Genomic DNA, 27,974 nt, shown 5'->3' on the forward strand with positions numbered 1-27,974 from the left:
GGGCCAAAACAAAACTATGGGGTGTCTCACTCACCAGAGGTATTTAAAAAGGCAGAGAGATGTCTGTCGTGGATTGTATATCACTGAATATATACCCCGGTGTGAGATAATGACTATACCGATATATCATCGCAAGCTATAACCCGGTGCTTCGCTTTTCATCAGTCCAGACTCGTCCGATCAGATCAATTATATTTCCCCCCCGGAGGGAAGGAAGGACTGATGTATTTTCTTGGTATTCAAACAGGGTTCCTTGACTTCTTTTATTTTCTTCTCTCTTTTTTATTTTTATTTGTACAGTCATGTCGTTCAACCACTGCAGTCATTGTAATTCTTGTACAAGTTGTATCACTGGTTGTTGTACCATATCTGACATTTGTAATTATGAAATAATACACTGCCGTTTGTATAAAAAAATGACTTATTGTCTCTTTTTTTGTGTGCGTGTGAGAGAGAGAGATATGGGATTATGGGGGCTATTTTGATCCCAACTGAATTGATTGATTGAATACTTTTATTAACGGTTTGAAGAAAGAATCACATAAAAGTACAGTTCAATTCAAGGTTTGCTAAAAGGATTAAATCCCATATAGAGAGCCTATATGGCTTGTTTCCATTGGGGTCCTCATAATCATTCAATTCATAGGAATGAACTTGCCAATTTTACACTTGATGGTGGCTGGATATGCGGTTGCATTGATGCCACTATAGGTATATTGTATTGTATTGACAGTGACACTGGGGAATTCAAATTCATTCTGGCTCAATTCATAAATGTAAAATCAAAATGTTAAGTTTACTCTGAGAGTGTACAAATGGAACCTGGGCTGTTAGGGTCCATTTGGTTCCATGTGTGCACTCTCAGAGTTCCAAACTATCATTTAGCTAGGGACCCCCTACTGTTGTATTTTGCTGTCGAATATTGTCTGTGATATAGCTTAATTGAATTACACTGTTTACAGCACTTTAAAGAAGACAATAGGACAATGACCATTCACACCATAGTGTCATCCCTAATCAGTGGGATTGAGCCCATGTTGTGAGTGCTTATAGGCAGGAAGTGACACTGCCTTCAGATTCGATTCATTCAGATTTGTTTGACCTTGAACTTGATGCCAACATTGTTCCACCTCCCCTTTCCCCTGTTTTTAGTAGGCTATTGTTAAACCATATAGGAAATAAAATGAAATCTTAATTGCAAGCAAGAAGTTGTCCCGTATGATGGTATTTGCACCGCTAAGTTTTGGTGCCGAAACCCGGGAGAGAGATCTAAACAAGATCTAGACAAAATAGACAGATCAGCAATAGACAAAAACACGAGTCTCAGTAAGTCTGATAAATTCACATATTTAAAGTCATTCTTAAGTGGCACAGCGGCTATGTAGTCGCGGGATTGGCTTTATCAGACATATCAGACCAGAATTATGACAATGCCGTTAAAATGCTTACCAGTCGTTTTGGGCGCAAATATCTAATAATTAATGCCCACATGAACAAACTGTTAAATCTGACTCCAGTTGAAAGGGCAGATGTGATTGCATATACGCAAATGAGTCAAATGACATTGAGATAAGATAATACGTATAGGCGGCCTATACGTATTATCTTATCTCAATGTCATTTGACTCCGGTAGGCCTATAATAGGCCTACCGGAGGAAATCACATTAGGGTTCACTCGTCAAACTGGCGGTGATGAGGATAGTGATGGAAACAACAATACGTTCAGTGTAAAAAACCTAATGTCATTTTTTGTACAAAAATAAGTGGAGAGCCGTGAGAGAACGGCCAATCTTACGCAAGGAACGCATGACCCCCCCAGAGACAGAATCAAGAGAGCGCTCAGAGCGCAACGGGAGAAAAGAACGGAAAAAAGGAAAATCTACAGCGGCGGCGCTGCCTCGACATCTGCATCCCATGAACTGTACTGTACTGAACTGATCTTGAACTAAGAAGAGAAACACTGAGGAAACAAGGCAGGTGTTTTGTATGTCTGGTAGGCAGGCATGTCGCGCGTAATTGTAGAACGCAGGGCATTCACTGTGAAGAGTGCGGGTGCAGACACCACAAAACAGTTTGCAATCAAACAGCCAGTCGGTGACGCGCCGACCACGGCAACGACAGACAGGCTGACCACAGTGTACTTGTGTAACTTGTCCACTAGTCCCTTCCTAACATTTTAGTCTAGTTTTTGACTAGACTAATATTATATTTAGTCATAGTTTTAGTCATCAAGGCTTAGTTTTTATCTAGTTTTTATTTCGTTTTCATCATCCCAAAAAAGGTAGACGACGAACATGTTTTCTATTAGTCGACGAAATCAACACTGTGCGTCTGTGCCCAGCTCAGCCATAGGGGGAGCTCAGCAGCAACCAACCCCGTGACTCTCAAAAAAACAACCCGCCCCTCCTCCTCCTCCTCCTCATCGAGCCTCCGATTGGTTCACTTCACCCGTCCGTCAGGGACAACTCTCCGCGTGATTAGCCCACTTGCTGCTGCGTGCCCCGCCCCCTGTCAAACTGTCACATCTCCCACTTCCTTGTGTTGAGATTTTGTCAGAGACAGACAGACAGGACAACAACACAACACACACATCAAAGAAAAGAAGATGGCTTTTCATCAAGCAGCATCAATTCATTCATTAACGGAGTAAGGAGCTGTCCAGCACTGAAACCGAGGTGGTTTAGTAGCTGTTAGCTACTAGCTGCCCATTTCCCAGCCATACGAGGCTGCTTGCTGTTTTTGTCGCCACCGATAAGCTATAATACTCAGCTAGCCCCCCAATTGTAAATATTAGCCAGCTAAAGCTAGCTAAGCTAGCTAGCTTAGACTGGCTGCTGGGGCTGCTAAAATGGCCACCATGGAGAAACTGATGAAGGCCTTTGAGTCTCTGAAGTCATTCCAGCAGCAGCAGGGACCGCCGACCGCCGAGGAGCTGGTCCAGAAACAGTAAGTCAACACTTGGTTCAAAATGTGCACTGATGTTGTTCCACACAGGCAGCTATAGGTGGTTGGCAACCAGGTTATAACTGCATGGTGCTTTGGTTTACCACAACCTCCTATACCAACCTGAAGGAAGCTTATAGCTAAGCTAATGCAAGCTAGTATGGCAAATCAACATTTACATCTGGTTATTGTATGTTATGTACTCATCGGGCTTGACATGTGCATGTGTTTTATACATACACCCTCACCTGACTAAATCACGTTCATTTCTATCTAACGGAGTAAACGTTGGTGATGAAATGCGCATGCATGCACCTGCCAGTGCAAGTACAGTAGCATGTCTTAATGGACACAGTCATATAAGCTTCATTATCACACTCCATTTCTGGCCTTTTTGTTATAATTGTTGATTATAGTAAATGATGCATTGGGATAGGCCTACAACATGTGGCCTTGGAACAGTAATAGCGTAGGCTGCTCTACTGTGATTCGGTTTACGTTCAGTCGATAGACTAGTCTACAGACAACAGCAGCATCTTTGATTCACAACATGACGCTCGATTATGACAGTCGTGTTTCAGGGCTAGGGTTGACACTAAGGTCTCAGAGGCACTTGTGCCCATATTCTACTTGCCCAAAGGTCATGCCCACTTGCCCAAAAAGTAAATTGTCCGTTATAAAATGATGGGTAACATTTTAATTACTGTTCAATTTAACACGGTCATACCACATTTTTCTGCCAAATTCCTACAGTACATAGCTATGAATATAAGGGTTCACACTTGTTATTTTATATTTGTAAGTGTAGCAACAGTGAAAACAGCACATTATAGGTAAACAACAGTGCTCTTATTATACATTCCACAGACCAGAAGACAGATTGTTGTGTTGTTTATAGACGGTTGCGTCTCCTCTCAAACAAGCACTTGCCAGGTCGGGCAATCGGAAAGCAAACTCCACCTGCCCGGAATTTTAATTTACCTGCCAGGGACAGGTAAGGGCAACCCTTAGTGTCAACGCCTGGGTATGCTCTTCAGGTTCAGGTTCATTTATTTGTTTGTCCCGATCGAAGGACGATTTTTTGGTGTACAGCAAAACATAGCAGGCAGACATGAATCGCATAAAAACAAAGTATAAATGCATGTGGTGGTACACATAGGAATAGAACAGGATGGTAGTTCAAGGTATCGGTCAGTGTAGCATTGGAATTCATAACAATTGTAAATGTGTTCATGCAAGAAGCAACAAGTTACCTCCACCTCGCATCAGCATTTAAAGCCTGGTGATGAAGGAGAACTTCTACCAAGGCTATTACTTGTGGTTCCTAACTTCCTGGAACCTTCAGGTGAAGGCCAGAAGGAAGCAGCCTGTACTCAAAGCTGAGGGGATGAGAGTTGTCCGTCCGAATGGACTTGGCTTTCTTAAGCACCTGTTTTTGAAAGACTTGATCCAGGCTACAGAAACTTACTCCAGCTATCTTTGCAGCTATTGCCCTGTGATGGTAATAGTTGCGTTGAGTGTATGAGTTCAAGTGAAATGCGTAATAGGCCTATTCCATAATGGTACTCAAGCTTTGTCCTACACAAACATTAAATGCCATTGACAATGAATGGAGAATTTGTGAGTGTTCATGTAAACACAAATATTGCGTAACACAAACATTGATGGCGAAGGCGAGGACGCAAATTCGGATTGGCCGGAATTAGAGGATATATAATGATGTACGATGATAAGAGCGCCCCTCACTTCACACGGGTCACGTGTGTGATTTTATTAAAAAAAAATCCTAAATGGGAAATGTGGTTTGCATGATGAACATTATGATCAGGTATAAACACCTGAACGTGGCCAGAGTGATCTGTCTTCTGGGCTGTGGAATGTAAAATAAGAGCTCTGTTTACCTATAATGTGCTGTTTTCACTGTTGCTAACTACACTTAAAAATGTGTGAACCATAGTCATATTCATAGCTATGCAGGTATTTGGCATAACAATAAGAGGCATGACATATTTTCATCGCACAGCCCCAGAAAGTAAAAAAAAGAATAAAAGAAAATAAGTGTTGAACAGTAATTAAAAAAATTACATATCATTTTATAATGGACAATTTACTTTTCTGGCAAGTGGGCAAGATCTTTGAGCAAGTAGAACATGATCTGTGCTCGAACGACGGGCAAACTGCCTCTGGGAACTTAGTGTCCGAAAGGACTGGAGTCACCAGATATCACGCTTGGTCCTTTTTTTTTTATCACTCCCTTTAGCCTGGGTAGATGAAGAAATGCATGTTTACAGAGCCTCTTAAAAGGCCATTTTAAGCAGTTGCACAGAATGCTTACTAACATGATTTAGCCCTGGACTTATCCCTGGATTGTTCTATAAATCAATTGTGTCACATTGGTTGTTCTTACAGTCTTGCCATGAAAGAAATAAAAGCCTTGGTTTACCCGATTATCCAGTGGCATGCTCCCACATTCTCTGTAAAGCTGTCAAAACTCTCACATCCTGTGCATGGCAAAGATGGTTTTTAATCACCCACAATCCCACTCCTCCCTGGTTGGAATCCCTGGCCTCTTCATACACATGGCACTGTAATTTGATGATGATGATTATAATGTAGATCTGTTTGGCCTTTACAGATCTAGCTTACCTTTTGTACAGAAGGACGGAGGACGTTCTGGCAGTAAAGGACCATGCCAGTGTTACATGGCATGCCATTATCAACCAGATTAGTTTACATAAACGTCGATCGTGTTTCCCAAGATTGCTTTATTTGTGAGATATTGTTTACATTATGTCCATATTCAGTATACATTACACTACAGAATGCACCTGAAATTGTTAGTCAAATATCAAGCTGAAATTCTAGATTGGAATCCAGCACTTTTTTCTGTATAAAATTAGCTTAACATTTATTTATATATATATATATATATATATAAAGCATAGTAATTTTCAAAAGGTTGATTTACCTATACCAAGCAAATATAACGTCTTGTACAGTGCTTTCCACACCATTTCAACATAAATTACTAAAATATAGACTTAATATACTTAGTAAACAAAATGAGTTGGACGGGCTATCTCTGCCAATGGTGAGAAGTTCAAATTCGACTGCGATGTTCCTTTCTTGTGTCATTATGAGATAAGAGCCTGTGTCTTTGAGGTCAACTTCTGCTTTGGATTGAACTGCCCTTCCTGTCTGAGATTTGGCCCCAGTTAGTTAGTTGTGCAGTGGATTTCTTTCTGGAGAAGGAAGAGGAATCATTCTAAATCTGGTGTCGGACGGTGCCTTCTTCATCCTGACGTCCTGAATTTCACAAAATGTACTCTTCGTTCTGCCTCTGAACCCTCTCTCTTATCTCCCCTATTCCTTCTCTCCCTGATCTTGTATTTATTTGAATTTCTCCCTCCGCTTTCCGCTTTTTCTCATGTTCCCCTACCTCTGCTCTGTCCCTCCACAGGAAGAAGGAGCAGGCCACCACAAAGAAGGACAGAGTGACCCACTGCCTGACGATATGTGAGAACATTGTGGCTCAGTCTGTGAGGTAGGTCCGGCAGCATCTGAGCTAGATGCATTCATATGTGAGCAGAGCATTGTGGCTCAGTCTGTTAGGTAGGCCCGGCAGCATCTGAGCTAGATGCATTCATATGTGAGAACATTGTGGCTCAGTCTGTGAGGTAGGCCCGGCAGCATCTGAGCTAGATGCATTCATATGTGAGCAGAGCATTGTGGCTCGGTGTGTGAACCTTTCCGATGGCTCCATCCCTAATGGGTGGGCCACAGATTTCTGTATCTGGCCCTTCTTGTTTTTCTGATGGTAATTAGTAGAGATACTTACTGTATCAGTATCGGAAAAGCATCGGATCGGCCCTTATTTGCCTTTGGTCATATCGGTTCATATCGGTATCGGCGAATATGCCAGTCTAACACCGGTCCGACACAGGGGTAAGGGGTTGACGCTATGGCAGGTAAATAAAAATGTTGGGCCATGTGGAGTTTGCTTTGGAGTTGCCCAAACTGCAAGTGCACATTTGAGTGAGGAGTCTAGCTAGATAGCTTTAAACGCTATTCCCGGTCGGTGGACTTCAAAATAAGAACTTTTTTCTTTTTGTATTATAAATATTATTCTCTGGTATCGGTATCGGCTAACACAAAAATGGTGGTATCGGGATCGGATGGGAAAGTGTATCGGGACATCCCTACTATTAGGTACCCTGTTTGAAAGGGGCTGATTGCATCATGTCATTTAAGTAATTCAGTCATTAGTTGCGGTCCAGATGGAACCATGCACAGAACAAACTGTACATACTGTACCACCGCGGACTGCATGGAGCACAGCCTTGAAGTTCAATGCTGACGATGAACATTTCATTAATCAACACATCAGACTGTTTCAACACCTCCACAAATCAATCTGTTGGACTCTCCTCCATATGCTCTGTGTGTGTGTGTGTGTGTGTGTGTGTGTGTGTGATGACTCTCCTCCCTATGCTCTTGTCTCTATGTGTGTGTGTGTGTGTGTGTGTGTGTGTGTGTGTGTGTGTGTAATGACTCTCCTCCCTATGCTCTTGTCTCTATGTGTGTGTGTGTGTGTGTGTGTGTGTGTGTGCGTGTGTGTAATGACTCTCCTCCCTATGCTCTTGTCTCTGTGTGTGTGTGTGTGTGTGTGTGTGTGTGTGTGTGTGTGTGTGTGTAATGACTCTCCTCCCTATGCTCTTGTCTCTGTGTGTGTGTGTGTGTGTGTGTGTGTGTGTGTGTGTGTGTAATGACTCTCCTCCCTATGCTCTTGTCTCTGTGTGTGTGTGTGTGTGTGTGTGTAATGACTCTCCTCCCTATGCTCTTGTCTCTATGTGTGTGTGTGTGTGTGTGTGTAATGACTCTCCTCCCTATGCTCTTGTCTCTATGGCTCTGGGATCAGGACGTCTCCTGAGTTCCAGAAGCTCCTGGGCATCGCCATGGAGATGTTCCTGCTCTGCAGCGACGACAGTGAGTCAGACGTGCGGATGGTGGCCGACGAGTGCCTGAACAAAATCATCAAAGTGAGGATGGGACCAAAATAATATTACGTTGAAAGCATGCTTGCACAATATGGATCAAAAACAAATCACATTGTGAGAGTTGGTGTTTATTTTTTCCTCCATACCTTTTTTTTACATGCCACTTGCTCTTTTTGTTAAGGTATTTGGTAGTGGAGGAAATTCTTGTAATATGAGAATACCTAAGGAAACCGTCAGCAACGTCTCTCCCTTCAGAAAATCATTTCCTTAACCTTTTGTCTTTCTAATTGCACTTTCTAATTGCTGTGGGCTTCTGGAACAATGATTTGTGAATTAATCTGTCCAACACAGGCATTGATGGACTCCAATCTGCCTAGACTACAGCTGGAGCTGTACAAAGAGATTAAAAAGGTATGTTCACAAACGATGGATAATGACAGCTTGAAATGAGTCCTGTTCATCATGTTGGTGTCAAGGGATGTGCATTAATTTATGAAAGTGTAAGTGCTATGGTGTTTAACCTTCAAACACCATAGTGTTTTTAACTTTCAGATTTCAAATATAAAGTGCTCACCCCCGCGGCCACGTATGTTACAATTAGCACCCGTGCATTCCGTATTGTTCAATAAAAAGTATTTTAATCCGACCGGGCAACCCGCTATTTTCTCCGTTTTTTTTCCCCTCACCATTCTGCTTTCAACTACGCACCCCTATCGGTTGGGAGGTGTATTTCACTCTGATACATTGTAACGTTTTGAGAAAATGGCCACCAATCGGATTAAAATGCAATTTTTTGCTACTTTTGTAAGAATGACAAGTTGGGCATTAATTACGAAACAAGGTAAAATATACGGATTTAAGCGGACAATCAGTGTGGCCCTCTGGAGGGAGTGTGGAACTATAGTGGCCCTCTGGAGGGAGTGTGGAATGTGGAACTATAGTGGCCCTCTGTAGGGAGTGTGGAATGTGGAACTATAGTGGCCCTCTGGAGGGAGTGTGGAATGTGGAACTATAGTGGCCCTCTGGAGGGAGTGTGGAATGTGGAACTATAGTGGCCCTCTGGAGGGAGTGTGGAACTATAGACGAATTCAGAAACGGGTCTCATGGTCGCAGTTTACGTATTTCCTGTAGGTGGAGCCGACAAAGCTGCAGGGTTTAAACCTGCACCAGGCGCACCTCTTCTACTACAGTGAACTGTAGAGTGACTGATGTTAGTCTGCCTCAAACGTTACTCCTTTACCTGCTTTTTACTAACACTAACATTACAAAGATGCCCAGAACATCGAGATGAACCTGTGTAGTTTAAGGCTGCTCCAACAGTAGTGGCAACATAAAAAACCCCCCCAAAAAAACGTAATGTTAAAATATCCACCGCGGTGGCTGAGACCAGAACCATTGAGTAATGGTTGAGACGAAGCAGTGAAAGGTCCTGAAAGATACATAACGCCAGTCTTACCCAATACCCAATCTTTCTGTTTTATGAACACAAAGCTGCTGTACTTTATACCTCATACTTTAAATGCTTAGTGAGCTACAGGAAATACGTAAGCTGCGACCATGAGACCCGTTTCTGAATTGGTCTATAGTGGCCCTCTCCATCTTCAAAGTTGCACACTCATGATGTGAACCATGGCTAATGATGTGTATGTTATCGTTGGCAGAATGGTGCCTCTCGGAGCCTGAGGGCAGCTCTCTGGAGGTTTGCGGAGCTTGCCCACCTCATCAGACCACAGAAATGCAGGTATACATTTTATATTTGCAGTTTCTTGGTTTTTCAGTGTTGCATTGCAGTAGCAGTGTTGTCACAGACATTCTCTCTCTCTCTTCTCATGTATTCCATCTCCACACATGGTTTTTCCCAGTCGTGTAAAGTAACTAACATTTCCAATTTCCACTATTATTACAAAACAAACATTACCATACATACCAGCCCTATATACATTTCGACCATTTGAAAATGGCAGATCTACAAGCTCCCCATGCGTCTTGATGCATACATTTTGAATTCCGGACTGTTACTTGTAACGGAGTATTTCTATATTGCAGTATTGATACTTTTAATAAAGGTAAAACACGTGAGTACTTTTTCCCGTCACTTTGCTCCACCATCCCCGGGGGCTTTCCTCCAGACCCTAGCTTGTCAAACATGTTGCCTTGCATGACCCATTTAGACCTGCGGACGCATCTGTGTCACCTTATAGATTTTAACCACTTTAACCATTCATTTAAACTTTAGCCGTTCAAAAATAGCAGATCTACAAGCCCATAGCGCGGCACTGAGTGCCGTGCTACAAGCTTGTAGATCTGCTATGTTTTTTTTAATCATGAAAATGTGTGTAAATCTTTGAATATTTTATTCTTTCACAACAAACATTTGTAACTCAAGTCTTTGCTTCTGGGGGGGTCCCTGGAACAAAATATTTTGAGATGGGTGTCGGTGGCCAAATATATATCATTCTGGGGGTCCTTGTTTGAGCACAACATAGGGTTTTTCAGAAAACTGTCATGATTTAGAAGACATTTGTAGAATCTAGTCTCAGAGGGCTAATCAGAATGTTTTCTTTCCTCCAGACCCTACCTGGTCAACCTGTTGCCGTGCCTGACCAGAATCACCAAGCGGCAGGAGGAGTCGGTACAAGAGACGCTGGCCGCAGCCATGCCCAAGATCATGTCTGCCCTGGGACACTTTGCCAACGATGGGGAGATCAAGGTGAGATCATGTCTGCCCTGGGACACTTTGCCAACGATGGGGAGATCAAGGTGAGATCATGTCTGCCCTGGGACACTTTGCCAACGATGGAGAGATCAAGGTGAGATCATGTCTGCCCTGGGACACTTTGCCAACGATGGAGAGATCAAGGTGAGATCATGTCTGCCCTGGGACACTTTGCCAACGATGGAGAGATCAAGGTGAGATCATGTCTGCCCTGGGACACTTTGCCAACGATGGAGAGATCAAGGTGAGATCATGTCTGCCCTGGGACACTTTGCCAACGATGGGGAGAGATCAAGGTGAGATCATGTCTGCCCTGGGACACTTTGCCAACGATGGAGAGATCAAGGTGAGATCATGTCTGCCCTGGGACACTTTGCCAACGATGGAGAGATCAAGGTAAGATCATGTCTGCCCTGGCTGGGACACTTTGCCAACGATGGGGAGAGATCAAGGTGAGATCATGTCTGCCCTGGGACACTTTGCCAACGATGGAGAGATCAAGGTGAGATCATGTCTGCCCTGGGACACTTTGCCAACGATGGTGAGATCATGTCTGCCCTGGGACACTTTGCCAACGATGGGGAGATCGAGGTGCAATCACATTGCACAGCTACACATCTGTCATATATTATTACTAATCCGTGGTTACATTGCATGCTAAATTAACGCCAACTAAATTCTTTCCATACCTAAGTGGATTATGCAACACGACACAGAGGATGCTCTCCCTATACAGTATAAGGATATTGTGGAGGGCTAATGATAATGATTATCGTCGTATGCCAAAAAATAGGGTTGTCCCGATCACGAGATCGGAAATCGGGGCCAATCACGTCATTTTCAAATGATCGGAATCGGATCGGGAGCAAAGAAACGTGACTGGGACATCCCTAGTATCAATATTATATCCATATCATGTTAAGCACAAATGAGCTGGCCAGATGTATGGAGGACCGAGATGACTGGAGACGCAGATGGAGGATCGGGAATAATCTGTATCGGCAGATAAAAAAAAAAACGTGATTGGGACATCCCTACCGAAAATAGTAGATCTACAGTCTCACTACACGTCCCGAAGCTTGAAAGCTGCCTTGGAAACATCATGCCTATTGAACGGTGTATGTGTGTGTGTGTGTGTGTGTGTGTGTGTGTGCGTGCGCTCTGTATGTGTGTGTGTGTGTGTGTGTGTGCGTGTGTGTGCGTGCGCTCTGTGTGTGTGTGTGTGCGTGTGTGTGTGCGTGTGTGTGGTGCACATATATAGGTGCTGTTGAAATCCTTGGTAGCCAGTCTGAAGGGCAGCTCACCGACCATCAGACGGACGGCGGCCAGCTCAGCCGTCAGCGTGTGTCAACACTCCAGACGCAGCAGCTACTTCTATACCTGGCTGCTCAACGTGCTGCTGGGTACGACGCACACACACACACACACACACAAACACACACACACACACACACACACACACACACTTACACTTCTATACCTGGCTGCTCAACGTGCTGCTGGGTACGACGCACACAAACACACACACACACACACACACACACACACACACACACACACACACACACTTACACTTCTATACCTGGCTGCTCAACGTGCTGCTGGGTACGACACACACACACACACACACACACACACACACACTTCTATACCTGGCTGCTTAACACACACCGTAGATGTACGCAATAAATAACACATATCGCGCTCCCCGCCATGCAAGGTACCATCCTGCACATCGACACAATTCATTCGGGGTTCAAAGTCTTGCTTCTCGACACTAACTCTGGGAGAACCATAGGATTGAACCGGGAACCTTGCCATTCACCTCTGAACCAGTCAGGCATACATCCCTATCGGTTACTCAGGCCGATACCAGTATCAAGTACTATTACTCTGAACTCGTACTCTGAACCAGGCTCGATACTCTGACCAAAACATCCAATTGACACTAGGCTGAACAAATGCAACGGGAGATAAGTCTGACCCAACACTGCAGCAAATTGGCCAAAACAGCCGATCAAAAACAGCCGCTCTACAAGCATAAATAACAAGTGTAGGCATGACAATTAAATTAAATTGGAGAAAAAGGTAAAATAAGTGGTTACTCAGCGAAGTACTCGTATTGGTACTCTGTATCGGCGAGTACTAAAAATGCAGTACTTGTACTCGTACTAGGTCTGAAAAAAATGGTGTCGGGGGACAACTGTACGTGGTTCACACCTTGTGTATCCGTGTCCATCTCCCTCGTTGGCAGGTCTGTTGGTGCCAGTGGACGAGGAGGAGCACCCCAGCCACCTGATCCTGGGGGTGCTGTTGACGCTGCGCTACCTGATGCCTCTGCTGCAGCAGCAGGTCAACACCAGCAGCCTCAAAGGCAGCTTCGGAGCCATGCTGAAGGAGGCCGACGTGCAGCCCACCCCCGAACAGCTGCTGCAGGTCAGACTGGCCGGGAGAGAAAGGATGTGTGCATGTGTGTGTTGGGCTGTTACCATTACACATTAGACTGACTGGGAGAAAGGATGTGTGCATGTGTGTGTTGGGCTGTTACCATTACACATTAGACTGACTGGGAGAAAGGATGTATGTGGGGCTGTTACCATTACACATTAGACTAACTGGGAGAAAGGATGTGTGCATGTGTGTGTTGGGCTGTTACCGTTACACATTAGACTGACTGGGAGAAAGGATGTGTGCATGTGTGTGTTGGGCTGTTACCATTACACATTAGACTGACTGGGAGAAAGGATGTGTGTGGAGCTGTTACCATTACACATTAGACTGACTGGGAGAAAGGATGTGTGTGGAGCTGTTACCATTACACATTAGACTGGGGGGAGAAAGGATGTGTGCATGTGTGTGTGTGTGTGTGTGTGTGTGTGTGGAGCTGTTACCATTACACATTAGACTGGGGGGAGAAAGGATGTGTGCATGTGTGTGGAGCTGTTACCATTACACATTAGACTGGGGGGAGAAAGGATGTGTGTGTGTGGGGCTGTTACCATTACACATTAGACTGACTGGGAGAAAGGATGTGTGTGGGGCTGTTATTATTACACATTAGACTGGGGGGAGAAAGGATGTGTGCATGTGTGTGTGTGGGGCTGTTACCATTACACATTAGACTGACTGGGAGAAAGGATGTGTGTGGGGCTGTTATTATTACACATTAGACTGGGGGGAGAAAGGATGTGTGCATGTGTGTGTGTGGGGCTGTTACCATTACACATTAGACTGACTGGGAGAAAGGATGTGTGTGGGGCTGTTATTATTACACATTAGACTGGGGGGAGAAAGGATGTGTGCATGTGTGTGTGGGGTTGTTACCATTACACATTAGACTGACTGGGAGAAAGGATGTGTGCATGTGTGTGGGGTTGTTACCATTACACATTAGACTGGGGGGAGAAAGGATGTGTGTGGGGTTGTTACCATTACACATGACCATTAGTTGCAGGTCACGTATGCATTGCATGGTCATGCACTAAGAATGACACACTATTTAGAATGCTGCGATGCGTGAAAATCAACTCTGCGTAACTTGAAGTATTTGTTTACAGAAAGTCTGTTTCAGGCCTTATTACACACGTCCTCGTGTACGAGCTGACCCTGTGTGTGTGTGTGTGTGTGTGTGTGTGTGTGTGTGTGTGTGTGTGTGCATGCACGTTGCAGGTATACAAACTGACCCTGTGTGTGTGTGCGTGCACGTTGCAGGTATACAAACTGACCCTCTTGTGTGTGTGTGTGTGTGTGCGTGCACGTCTCAGGTGTACGAGCTGACCCTCCACTACACGCAGCACCGCGACCACAACGTGGTGACGGCGGCTCTGGAGCTCCTGCAGCAGGCGTTCAGGACTCCGCCCCCGGAGCTTCTGCACATGCTCATTACGGCGGGCAGCGTTCCCTACGCCAGCGTGTTCCGCCAGGACGCAGAGAGCCGCGCACGCTCCGGCAGCATCCTGGAGCTCATCGGTAAAACACTTGTCCTAATTAACCCATTCAGCCCATCCTGGAGCTCATCGGTAAAACACTTGTCCTAACCCATTCAGCCCTGGAGCTCATCGGTAAAACATTGTCCTAACCCATTCAGCCCTGACGGCGACATTTAAAGAAATGTCTTCGATGACAGTTTTCTGAGTTTTTTTCAATAGCTAAATTATAACATAACATAACATATAACCAAAAGGGGTTCCCTCCCAAAATGGGCTAAATCATGACATTTTTCTGATATAAACCCATGTTTCTATGTCAGTGGTGCTCAACCTTTTCCCTGTCAAGGACCCCCAGAATGATCTGCCACCTGGGTTCCTCCACTACAAATATCAGACTATGGTTTACACAGTAAGCCATGATGAAATGGGAACATGTTTGTGTAGTACCTCTGCTGGCCACTAGATGTGGCTCTTTCCTTGCGTTTCTCATTTGGTTTAATACCATGCAGTCTTGCGTGGACTGGACAGCCCTCCAATCTCACTCCACAGATTAGAAATCTCTCAGTAGATGGAATGAGAAAGCAGCTCACTCGATGGGGCGTTGCTTAAGTGTGATTTGAGTTGTGACAGGACCGGTCTATTTGTGTTTTTCCTGACTGGATGCGAACCAAAACAAGATCTATTCAGCAAAAATGGAAGGGAAGTGTATTAAAAAACATTGCCTGAGGTATGGGCATGGCACAATGTAAAATAGAACCACACAACATTTTTTGTTAGCTTAGCGCTACTTGCCCCAGCTACCAATGATCAGTAGTTTAACACGGATAGTATAGACTATAGAGCGTTGCAGTCCAGGATTTCCCATTCATTTTTCCCATAGACGTATTTATTTACAAAGTATTTCTTTAAAGATATGTATGCCTCGGACAAAGCCAACTTGGATCGTGACAAATCATGGCAACAAACACCATTATTTGGGCCGAACAAATAATTAGAAAGAAGAAAACACATTTTTTCTTGTTTTTCTTCTTTGTAATTATTTGAATAAATAATGGACCTTGATACGGAAAGGGTTGAAAACCACTGATGTAGTACATACAAGTACAGGTACTATATATATGTGATTATAACCACTGATGTAGTACATACAATACAGGTACTATATATATATATATGTGATTATAACCACTGATGTAGTACATACAAGTACAGGTACTATATATATGTGATTATAACCACTGATGTAGTACATACAAGTACAGGTACTATATATATGTGATTATAACCACTGATGTAGTACATACAAGTACAGGTACTATATATATGTGATTATAACCACTGATGTAGTACATACAATACAGGTACTATATATATGTGATTATAACCACTGATGTAGTACATACAATACAGGTACTATATATATGTGATTATAACCACTGATGTAGTACATACAAGTACAGGTACTATATATATATATGTGATTATAACCACTGATGTAGTACATACAATACAGGTACTATATATATGTGATTATAACCACTGATGTAGTACATACAATACAGGTACTATATATATATATGTGATTATAACCACTGATGTAGTACATACAATACAGGTACTATATATATGTGATTATAACCACTGATGTAGTACATACAAGTACAGGTACTATATATATATATGTGATTATAACCACTGATGTAGTACATACAATACAGGTACTATATATATATATATGTGATTATAACCACTGATGTAGTACATACAAGTACAGGTACTATATATATGTGATTATAACCACTGATGTAGTACATACAAGTACAGGTACTATATATATATATGTGATTATAACCACTGATGTAGTACATACAATACAGGTACTATATATATGTGATTATAACCACTGATGTAGTACATACAAGTACAGGTACTATATATATATATGTGATTATAACCACTGATGTAGTACATACAAGTACAGGTACTATATATATATATGTGATTATAACCACTGATGTAGTACATACAATACAGGTACTATATATATGTGATTATAACCACTGATGTAGTACATACAATACAGGTACTATATATATATATGTGATTATAACCACTGATGTAGTACATACAAGTACAGGTACTATATATATGTGATTATAACCACTGATGTAGTACATACAATACAGGTACTATATATATGTGATTATAACCACTGATGTAGTACATACAAGTACAGGTACTATATATATATATGTGATTATAACCACTGATGTAGTACATACAATACAGGTACTATATATATGTGATTATAACCACTGATGTAGTACATACAAGTACAGGTACTATATATATATATGTGATTATAACCACTGATGTAGTACATACAATACAGGTACTATATATATGTGATTATAACCACTGATGTAGTACATACAAGTACAGGTACTATATATATATATATGTGATTATAACCACTGATGTAGTACATACAATACAGGTACTATATATATGTGATTATAACCACTGATGTAGTACATACAAGTACAGGTACTATATATATATATGTGATTATAACCACTGATGTAGTACATACAATACAGGTACTATATATATGTGATTATAACCACTGATGTAGTACATACAAGTACAGGTACTATATATATGTGATTATAACCACTGATGTAGTACATACAAGTACAGGTACTATATATATATATGTGATTTGGGACACAGCCCGGCGTTTATGCTTTGCAGCGTTTTCTTTGCACACTAACCAACCCTATCCTGCCTTTCTTTGTGATCGATGGATGAGTCACTACTTCCCCATGGGAGCTTCTCTCTGCTGCTTCTTCTCTCTCTCTTCCTCACTTTGCTGTTTTTCTCCTGACCCTTCTAATCCTGACCACTCACTGACCGCTCTCAGCCGGGGGAGGGTCTTCCTGCAGCCCACTCGTCCTCAGGAAGCAGAAAGGTGACTATGCTCTCTGTGGTCGACCAGTGCTGTCACAATTATTACATGATGACAATCGTCTGATCGGCACTGCTTGAGATAATCGTGGATTATTGTTTTTTTTTCGTCACAGTCGTTTCCATGTGAAAATTGTTCATACATATAATATGTATGAACTTTTGTATTGTTCAATACAAAAGTAGTGAAAATGGTAGACCTACGAGGTCACAACGAGGACTTGTACATCTGCTCTTTCCACCGATTTCCTTCCCGAGTCCGAAATGGTGGAGTGACCGTGTGGGGTTCCCCGGGAACATCCAAACCCCCAGGAACGTGCCCTGTTCCCGGCGAGCCTTCCCGCGTCCGAAACGGTTGAGAAATGACAGAGTTATCGTGTTGCAGCTTTCCGTGCTCAGACACGCATCCGTGCTGGGATGCATTCAAATACATACATAGGGACACACATAGCTGCTTAATGGAGCGGAGGCACTGCTAAAAACAAGGCTGTGCAACTTCAAAGACTAAAAGCCAAACGGAAATGTGTTTTTTATTCACATGTTCCAGTGTTCAATGGCAGAGAACACAGATAAATCGTTAATCGCAATCATTTGTGTGACAATTTAATTGTCATGTAAATTATCAGAATCGTGACGGGCAGCCCTACTGTGGTCTCCATCTTCTGCAGCCCGTTGCTGCTGTTTCCATCTCTTCCTTTTGAACTCTCGTTCACTAACATTAGTGTGTGTGTGTGTGTGTGTGTGTGTGCATGCCCACGTGTTGCTGGAGTTGACCTTCAAGCCTTGTTCCCCCCCCCCCCCAGGTAAGATCCTGTCCGGAGAGGAGGATGTACTGGAGGATGATGCCGAGAGGCCAGAGGTGACCACCGGAGCCTTTGCAGGTGAGACAAATTACATTAATTACATAATCCAGTGGTTTTCAACCAGTGGTCAAAGTGTCTGGAGACAGTAGCCAATACAATTTTTTGACCTGAATGCAGCTTGTGTGGTAGGTGGCCTTACCTAAGTCATGCGAGTGTTAAAAGCGTGCGGTTCCTTCTCTCCTCAGCGTCTGTAGTGGGGACGGAGACGGCTGGCCAGGTGGACATCATCACGGAGCAGCCGCGCTCCTCCCAGCATGCCCTGCAGCCCGGCGACTCGGTGGACATCAGCGCCTCGTCGGAGCAGGGCGGCGGCGGCGGCGCATCGGACACGGCCGAGTCGCCCAACGACGAGGACATGCTCAGCCGGAGCTCCAGCGGCGGAGCCAACGCCACGCCGGAGACGGCCGACTACACTACACCCGAGAACGTGACGCCGGAGGGCGGGCCGTTAGGTAGGGCTGTCACCGTTGACAATTGATGTTTAGTTATCACTTAACACATTTAAATTGATGTTTAGTTATCACTTAACACATTTAAATTGATGTTTAGTTATCACTTAACACATTTAAATTGATGTTTAGTTATCACTTAACACATTTAAATTGATGTTTAGTTATCACTTAACACATTTAAATTGATGTTTAGTTGTCACCATTACACAGAGAGGGTTCTGTGCACATCTTGTGTCTGTATTAAGGCCAGGTGCTGGATGTCAAGGCATCAAGGCCTGTTTTAAGGCATCAAGGCCTGTATTAAGGCATCAAGGCCTGTATTAAGGCCAGGATGTCAAGGCATCAAAGCAAACATCAAAGAGGAAGAAGAAACATCCGCACACTTGTTTCTAGAGCTCCACAAGATTGGCAAACAATCAACAACGTTTCGACCCTCTAGGTCTTGATCAGGCAAATGTTATAATGACGGAAACCAGAACCGTTCTGTTCTCTGTCAAATGTCTGGGACGCAATCTCTAGAATTATTAGTACGATTTAGATTAGACGATTATGTAATAATTGTGACAACCCCACCCTTAGCGGAGGCAGCAGGGGTGCTGCTGGGTACCAACGACCGCTCCTCGCTCCCCCCCAGCGACTCCTCCCAGACCACCACCGAGGGTCCGGACTCGGCCGTCACCCCTTCGGACGTGGCAGAGCTGGTCAGTATGAGTGTGCTGTTGGCTGTCTCCCAGTAACGTGGCAGAGCTGGTCAGTATGAGTGTGCTGTTGGCTGTCTCCCAGTAACGTGGCAGAGCTGGTCAGTATGAGTGTGCTGTTGGCTGTCTCCCAGTAAGCCTCATCAATACCGTTCAAACGTGGTGTGGCACGTGATCCCTGGATATAGAAAGATGGAATTGCAATGGATTTTGAACAGAACGTTTGACAATTTACCCTGACCTAGAATCTGCTTTTGGTTTTCGGATGGTGCTATTATTCATAGAATTAGCAGAATGGACAAAAATTAAATAAAACAATAAAATATATGTATGAAATGGATGGTGCATTTCAAGGAATGTGACGGTCAAGTTTATTACAACATATACACACACTCTGTATATTAGGGACGGAGATTTCTAGTTGCCTGGCAATTCCGTTTCAGAGAGCTATGATTAGATTATAAATGGATATAATGGTGATGCATCACAAGAATGCATCTCGATTCCAAATTCAATACATGATTAATTGCCCCCTCACTGTGTGACTAATGAACAAAGTGCTTTCTAAAGATCAACAATAAAAACTTTACTTTGATTATTTTATTATACTACCAACAAACAAAAACAGCTGAAAGAAAAGCAGCTTTCTTTAAAAAAATGAATGAATTCTATACCAACAGACAAAATCGATTCATAATCGTCCCATAGCGATCTATCTATAAATCGATTTTATTATCCACCCATAATGTATTTGTGTGTGTGTGTGTGTGTGTGTTACGCGTATGATATTTCCCCTGTTTTGTTTTACTCGAGAGGCAAGGGGTGGAATCTTACTTTAAGTTGCTGCTTTAATTGGAAGGTCCTTTGCTTTTCCAATGTGTTTGTCCGTTCTGCTCATTCCACCACTATGGTCTTGCCCCCCCTCTCCCATACCCCCCCCCCCTTCCGTCGCAGTCGCGCTCTCCGTTGCCGCGGGTCACAGAGGCGTCCCCTCCCTCGCCGACGTCCACCGAGGGGCCCGACGCCACAGACGGCGACTCCTCCTCCTCCGTCTACACCTCCTCTTCCACCTCTTCCTCTTTCTCCTCCTCTTCCTCCTTCTATGCCACTTCCTCATCTAGCACTAGCGACAAGGTCAGCCGATTGGACGCTTTTTTTTTTCTCGGACCGAGTGGGAGAGGGGGCTTGCTTGTCTGTGGATCCTTTTTTTTCCTTCTCCATCCCTTCTCGTTATTACGTTTTCGCTTGTTCGTCGAAACCCGTGCACGGAATTATCCCTTTGCATACGGTCCCACTCCTAATATGCTGACTTTCTTAACACATTGACGGCCATTGAAGAGATATCTCGTCATTTGAAATACCCAACGGTTCACTGCCGTTGACCAGATATATCTCATCATTTCAGGGTTTTCATTGACTGCGTTTTGATCGCGCTCTTCGCCAACGTATGAATGGCTCTAGGTTGCTAGAGGTAAATAGATTTACGAAACATGCTCTTTTCCCAGATTGTGTTTTTTTTGGTGGTCGTAACAAGTTTCATTCAACGGCCATAACTAAAAGAACCAATGATCTTGGGTTATTTTCCGGTTCACCCTACGGCGCGAGACCTGCGGGCCTTCAAAATAAGGGTCTCTACTGGGAGAAAAAACGCTAGCAGTGGCGGAAGAAATAATGAATACCTGGCGGTCAATGTGTTTTAATATGTCAGTATCCAGCAACCTTTTACAATGGCCTTATTCTAGTTGTAAGTACTTGACGTGTGTTTCCGTCATACATGATGCACTCCAAAGGTGTAATAGCGGGCTGCCTGTGTCAGACTCGCTGCAGTGGCACACTAATATTTTGTATTATTGCATCAATGGACCACTTCAGCACTTTTCAACTTATATGCATAATTAGTCCTCAGTAATGTTCATGATAAAATACCACATTCACACCGTGTCTCATAGGAGGGCTGTGGCCAGTTCAGAAAAGTGGTGAAGTGGTCCTCTAACCACACCAACCCTATTCTGGGGCATGTCGTTATTAAACATTCAGCAAAAATAGGCGGACATTCATTGGGAAAAGGCCAATCTACAAGCTCCACAGTGTGTCACGTTGTGAGTGTTGTGAGCTTGTAGATCAGCTATTTTCAGCAAAGATACTTAGTGTAGAAGGGAGAAAAAACTAAACCAAGGGGGGCCAAGTACAGACCCCTGGGTGACCCCCTGGTCGACCGAGTACACAGGGTTTAATTGTCCAGTATTTATTGGGCTGGTTTTAATTACGTGCTTAAATACAAATAATATGAAATGCTTAAACATGCTTTCCATCAATACAGGATAATACACTTGGAATAAAACCATTGTAAAGTCAACTATATCCCAGTATTTTCAATTCATTATTTTCCCCTTAATGTTTTGTCGTTTTCTTCCAAAGTTAAGATATTTTAAATTCCAGAAATATCTCAGACATTCCCCCCAGACAATCCCCCCCCCCCCCCCCCTTCCCCATGTGACTGGCTTGCAGTGAAGAGTTGAGAGGAGAAGCATGATGTCCATATGACTTTCACATGTCTCTGTAGAGTCCTGGTTTCCACTTCCCTTGTTGTTGGAGGCAGACACACTTATGTGCACTAACGCAGTGGTTCCCACACGTTTTCTTGTCAAGGACCCCCAAGTTGACACCAGTTATTATCCTGTGGACCCCCCATTTGAAAAGATATGCCAGGAGGGATGCCCATGTAAGAGATGGTTTTTACGGCTCTAGCAGTGATTCTCAACCCGTTTAATTTCAAGGACTGACCACTTTGACATGCATATTAGTCTACCGACCACCATTAAATGGCATTCCTACCTCTGGGACCCCAATTTATATTGTAAAATTCAATGTTAATTTAACTCGAGGGTCCATTATTGGTTACAAACTATCATTTAGCTGGGACCCCCTGGAACTCTATCAAGGACGCCCAGAGCCCACTTTGGGAACCACTGCTCTAATTATTCAGCGAGTCTCAACCCGTGGTGCGGGGCCCACTGTTTGGCCGTGAGGATATTGCAAGTGGGCTCCCAGATAAACTGTCAAAACAAGATGATTTTGATGACATAATGTCATGATATTTCTTCTTTCAAACCTTGAAGACAATACAATGTTCTTCTAGCTTCCATTGAGCCAAGGCTGCCAAGCTAGAACACAGTCAATAGTTTGACCATTAAAATAATAATGTTCGGGCTGCCCAAGTGGAAAGATGGGTATGACGCGAACACTTCTTTCCCTTCTAGTGGGCCCTGAATGATCCAGAAAAGGTTGAGAATCACTGCTCTAGTTGAAGCTGAAAGGAGATATCAGGTCTGTCAGTTGAGGGCAGACCTCTTATATTAGGGGAGGAAACATTATACATACTATAAAAAGTCTAGTTGATAATCTACCTGAGCCAGGTTTCTTTTGTAGCATTCATTATCTGTTCTACAAATAAAAATTCACGATTAAATGGAATCGAGACAGGGAAGCATGTCTAGATAAAAAGCCCAACCTTTGTTCTGCTTTTAATGTATCGAGGAGTGTGGCAACCATAACCGTAGAGGCCTCAAGGCTGTGTTATACCTGCAGTTGGTTTGTTGTGTTGCGTTGTCCCGAGCATGATCAAACCGTGTGTTTAGAGAAAAGCACTGTCTCTGACATACACTCGGATTCATTATTCTGTATACTGTGTCTAATAAGGCTGACTACCGTAAATCCTCTCATAGTGACCCAGGCTTTTATTGAAAGGAGTCTATTTTAACAGATCAGATCAGAATGAATAAAAAATAATTTTGTGTCAGTTTGAACCGATTATCAAGGTATAGCTCGCACAACTTCAAAACTTCTTTTGAAGTTGTGCGAGCATTCTTACCGGGTGAATAACTTTATAACAGAAATTTCTCTAAAAGAGAAACCAGCACTCACGGAACTCACGTTTTAAGGCACTCTTAATTTATTTAAATCTTAACATGGTATGCTGCAGAGCAGCAGCAACGAACGCGTTTCGGCGTTCAAGCCTCCATCAGCGTTGGCTGCTGGAGACACCGGAAGTGTCACATTATATAGTCTCCCTGGATGAGACAGCTTCCTCTGTCCCGTGCAGAAACGCTGCTCTACAGCATACCATATCAACATTTAAATAAATTAAGAGTGCCTTAAAACGTGCCTCTCCACCCCAGGATACGTAGAGCGTAATTGCGCAGCTCTACAAGCCCTTAAAACACGTTTCGGTGCCTAGGAGCATTGCAGAACCGTCCGGTCATGTGTTCCATATACGGAAGTATAAAGACAGGGGTGAGTCATGGGGTATCTTAGTAAACACACACAAGGCTCGTATTAGAGACCAGCTTTTATTTGCTTATTTTAGCGGCGGTCATTAATCGAGGGCCACTACAGGGTTCACTATTAGAGGATTTATGGTAGTCAGTGAGTGATCTTAGGGCACTGAACTACATGGAATGCCTCCCCCCCCCCCCCCCCCCTCCCCCGTCTCCTCAAGGTGTTGGACGGCAGTGAGAGCCAGTACTCTGGGATGCAGATCGGAACGCTGCAGGACGAGGAAGACGACGGAGCGCCACCTTCCTCTGAAGAGCGCCCAGAACCATTCTCACAGTCAGCACTGGGTATGTATGTTGTATTCACATACTGTAGAACCATTCTCACAGTCAGCACTGGGTATGTATGTTGTATTCACATACTGTAGAACCATTCTCACAGTCAGCACTGGGTATGTATGTTGTATTCACATACTGTAGAACCATTCTCACAGTCAGCACTGGGTATGTATGTTGTATTCACATACTGTAGACCCATTCTCACAGTCAGCACTGGGTATGTATGTTGTATTCACATACTGTAGAACCATTCTCACAGTCAGTACTGGGTATGTATGTTGTATTCACATACTGTAGAACCATTCTCACAGTCAGTACTGGGTATGTATGTTGTATTCAGATATAACCCTTCTCACAGTCAGTACTGGGTGTGTATGTTGTATTCAGATAGAACCCTTCTCACAGTCAGTACTGGGTATGTTGTAGTCTGGGTTTATGATCGGGTCGGGAGTGGATGGTAATTTTTGTCATGTTGTAGTAATGTAGTCAGTGATTTGTAGTCATCTGGCAGGAAACCACAAGGCGGAATCGGTACCCAAATGACGTCCCGCGATCATAATGTTTGGGCCTACCCAATATAATCACTGATGCAGCATAGTTTAGCTGATTTTTAAAATATTATAGTGTGAGTGTACTTTCCAGAGGCCTCTGGAAAACGAACTAACTTCACATTATTCATGTGTTGTGTTGTCTCTAGCTCTAAGCAAGCCTCACCTCCTGGAGGGTCGAGGGCACAACAGGCAGGCCTCAGACAGCAGTGTGGACCGCTTCATACCAAAGGAAGAACCCTCCGAACCGGAGCCAGACAACAAGGTACATGCACGCACGCACGCACACTATACACTATATCTACTATATACGTTACTGTATAATAAGGTTTGGAATTACCCTCACACGCACACTGTTAATGTCGAAAGTCTCCTTGAGCAAGACACTGAACCCTGCCTAATTGCTGGTTGGTGTGTGAATGTGAAGCACTTTGGATGAAGGCGCTATGAAAATGCACCCATTACCAATTTTAGAGTGAGTGTGGCAAAATACCAGCATGGTCTCGTGTCTGATTGGCTAACTGTGCCTTCTTGTCTCTCAGCCGTCAAGAATAAAGGGTCCGATTGGCCACTACACGGACCAGGAGGCGGAGCCACTGGTGCACTGCATACGGCTTCTGGCTGCGTCCTTCCTCCTGACGGGACAGAAGAATGGTGAGGGTGTGAAAGAAGCAGTTCAAAACCCTTTTAGACCCGAGGACCCCAGTCTACAAAACATCTTCTAAATCTGAAAAACCTATGTTTCCATATCAGTGCTTCTCAGATCATGATCATTATACAGTATACTGTTAACAGTAACGCCATAGAACTTAAACATAGGTCTGCTCTGCAGTTTTCTAACGAATTAGCAGCTTCTGGTCCATGGCCTTCCCCCAGGGACGTGCAGAGAGTGTTAGAGAGGCAGAAAATAGCTGATCTACAAGCTCTCAGCGCACGGCGCTGCGACACGCTGAGAGCTTATAGATCAGCTATTTTCGCGGCGCAACCCAGCACGCTTTAGCTAGTGGAGATGCAGTGTAACGACATCGATTTCTAAACAAATTTGTTCAACGCAAAATGCTGTGTTCAAGTTCAGGAGACCTTGGAAAAAAGCAATGCTCCTGAATGCTGCCTTCCGGCATGGCATGGAAAGGAGTGGCATGTGCATTTCTTTCACCGTAGCAAATGCTGCATTCGTGGTCTGGAGAGGGCAGTTGTTTTAAAGACAGGTTAAAGGGCAGGGGCTGAAGCCCCCTCTGATGCCTGTGTGTGCACGTCCCTGGCCTTTACATTCATCCTAGCAGCATAATGTTTATGGGGGCGGGAGTGGCTCAGGGGTAGAATGGCCGGTAGAGCGGCCAGATGGGAACCATGAGGTTCTCGTTTCGATACCCGGGCTCCCCCAGAGTTAGTGTCGAATTGTTGTCCTTGAGCAAGTCACTGAACCCCTAATTGCTCCCGATGTGCAGGTTTCCTCCACCATCGGTGTATGAATGGGTGAATGTAATGCACAATCTATGTAGAGTAAAGCGCATTGGATAAAATCACTATAAATGCACCATTTTGTTGCTGCTAATGTTTCCTTCAGGTCTGATCCCCGACAAGGAGGTCCGCGTGAGCGTCAAGGCCCTGGCGGTCAGCTGCATTGGGGCTGCAGCGGCGCTGCACCCTGAAGCCTTCTTCAACTCCCTGTACCTGGAACCGCTGGACGGAATCCCTGCAGAGGGTACAACATAAACTGCCACACTCGCATGTCTTTTAGAAGCATTTTATATGCAGGTCCGAAAGTTAAACGGTGGAGAATTTACAGAGTTACCATGTGGGGGTCCAGGGTGTGTGTCCTCTGTCTCCTGGCAGACATGGATTAGAGTTCTCAGTCGCCACGGCTGATTTCAGCCATTTGGATTCTGGAGATGCCAGCATCTTTTTCTATTTAAGCATAAGAGAATTACAGCCAAAGTATAGTCTATTCTACAAGCTCTCAATGTGTCGCAGAGACGCATTGAGAGCTTGGAGAATAGACTTATTTTAAGATTAGAGCACTTGAAGTGGTCAAACTAGCATTATGTGCAGAAACATCTTCCATAAAACCCCAATGGTCTCGGATATTTCAAATAAAAGCCAACGCTAACGCCTCAGTCTGTGATTTCGTCCCGTGATTGGCACTACGTAAAGGCAGGAACAGTATCACTAAAACATCATAATTTAACGTACATGTTGTGTTAATTGTTTAGGCGCCAGTGGTGTGGGTGGGTGGGTGGGGGGGGCACACTGTTTTCAATCATGAGATGTGATGGCCGTCGTCCTCTGGTGTCCTTGCAGAGCAGCAGTATATCAGTGACGTGTTGTGCCTCGTGTCCTTGCAGAGCAGCAGTATATCAGTGACGTGTTGTGCCTCGTGTCCCTGCAGAGCAGCAGTATATCAGTGACGTGTTGTGCCTCGTGTCCCTGCAGAGCAGCAGTATATCAGTGACGTGTTGTGCCTCGTGTCCCTGCAGAGCAGCAGTATATCAGTGACGTGTTGTGCCTCGTGTCCCTGCAGAGCAGCAGTATATCAGTGACGTGTTGTGCCTCGTGTCCCTGCAGAGCAGCAGTATATCAGTGACGTGTTGTGCCTCGTGTCCTTGCAGAGCAGCAGTATATCAGTGACGTGTTGTGCCTCGTGTCCCTGCAGAGCAGCAGTATATCAGTGACGTGTTGTGCCTCGTGTCCCTGCAGAGCAGCAGTATATCAGTGACGTGTTGTGCCTCGTGTCCCTGCAGAGCAGCAGTATATCAGTGACGTGTTGTGCCTGGTGCAGCATGGGGACCCTCAGATCCGAGGAGCCACTGCCATCCTGTGCGGCGCCATCATCCAGGCTGCGCTCACCAAGACACGCTACAACATACACAGCTGGCTGGCCAGTGTGCGGAACACAACGGGTCAGTATAGCATGAGCGTGGATTAAAAAGTCTCAGTCGCCACGACTGATTGTAGTCATTTGGATTCCATATAAAAGCCCAGTGTTGTCTGCTGTGAAAGCATGCTGCACGCACCGGAAATAGCAGATCTACAAGCCACAAGACGTGTTGTGGGCTTGTCGGTCGGCTATTTTCTTAAAATGTTTAAGATGAAAGACTATTTGATGTGATCAAACTAGTAATAGAATACAAGTTTAGAAGCATCTTCCAGAAACGTGAATGGTCTCAGAAATGTCTTGATGTCTTCAGCTGGGCATCAGAAATGTTAAATAAATACCCATATGTAAATTCACCTAAACATAAAACAT

The 27,974-nt window shown here is 44.1% G+C and overlaps 1 protein-coding gene across 6 annotated transcripts in view; it reads left to right on the forward strand.

The window, feature by feature from the left end:
* The first annotated feature begins 2,563 nt into the window (after positions 1–2,563).
* The window catches only part of htt (huntingtin), a 77,800-nt gene continuing 52,389 nt past the window's right edge, over positions 2,564–27,974 (forward strand). For 2 of the 6 annotated variants that reach the window (XM_080760228.1, XM_080760232.1), the window contains exons 1-17: positions 2,564–2,947; positions 6,405–6,488; positions 7,863–7,983; positions 8,293–8,352; positions 9,603–9,682; positions 10,513–10,651; positions 11,919–12,060; positions 12,912–13,093; positions 14,422–14,626; positions 18,357–18,434; positions 18,602–18,868; positions 19,448–19,569; positions 24,065–24,188; positions 24,877–24,992; positions 25,270–25,381; positions 26,295–26,432; positions 27,469–27,627. In XM_080760228.1, the coding sequence (XP_080616354.1) occupies positions 2,850–2,947; positions 6,405–6,488; positions 7,863–7,983; positions 8,293–8,352; positions 9,603–9,682; positions 10,513–10,651; positions 11,919–12,060; positions 12,912–13,093; positions 14,422–14,626; positions 18,357–18,434; positions 18,602–18,868; positions 19,448–19,569; positions 24,065–24,188; positions 24,877–24,992; positions 25,270–25,381; positions 26,295–26,432; positions 27,469–27,627 (2,227 nt within the window). In that variant the 5' untranslated portion in view covers positions 2,564–2,849. The other 4 variants (XM_080760227.1, XM_080760229.1, XM_080760231.1 and 1 more) reach the window with 3 other exon arrangements.

This window comes from Protomyctophum bolini, assembly GCF_963924005.1.
Source record: "Protomyctophum bolini genome assembly, chromosome: 3".
NCBI lineage: Eukaryota > Metazoa > Chordata > Actinopteri > Myctophiformes > Myctophidae > Protomyctophum > Protomyctophum bolini.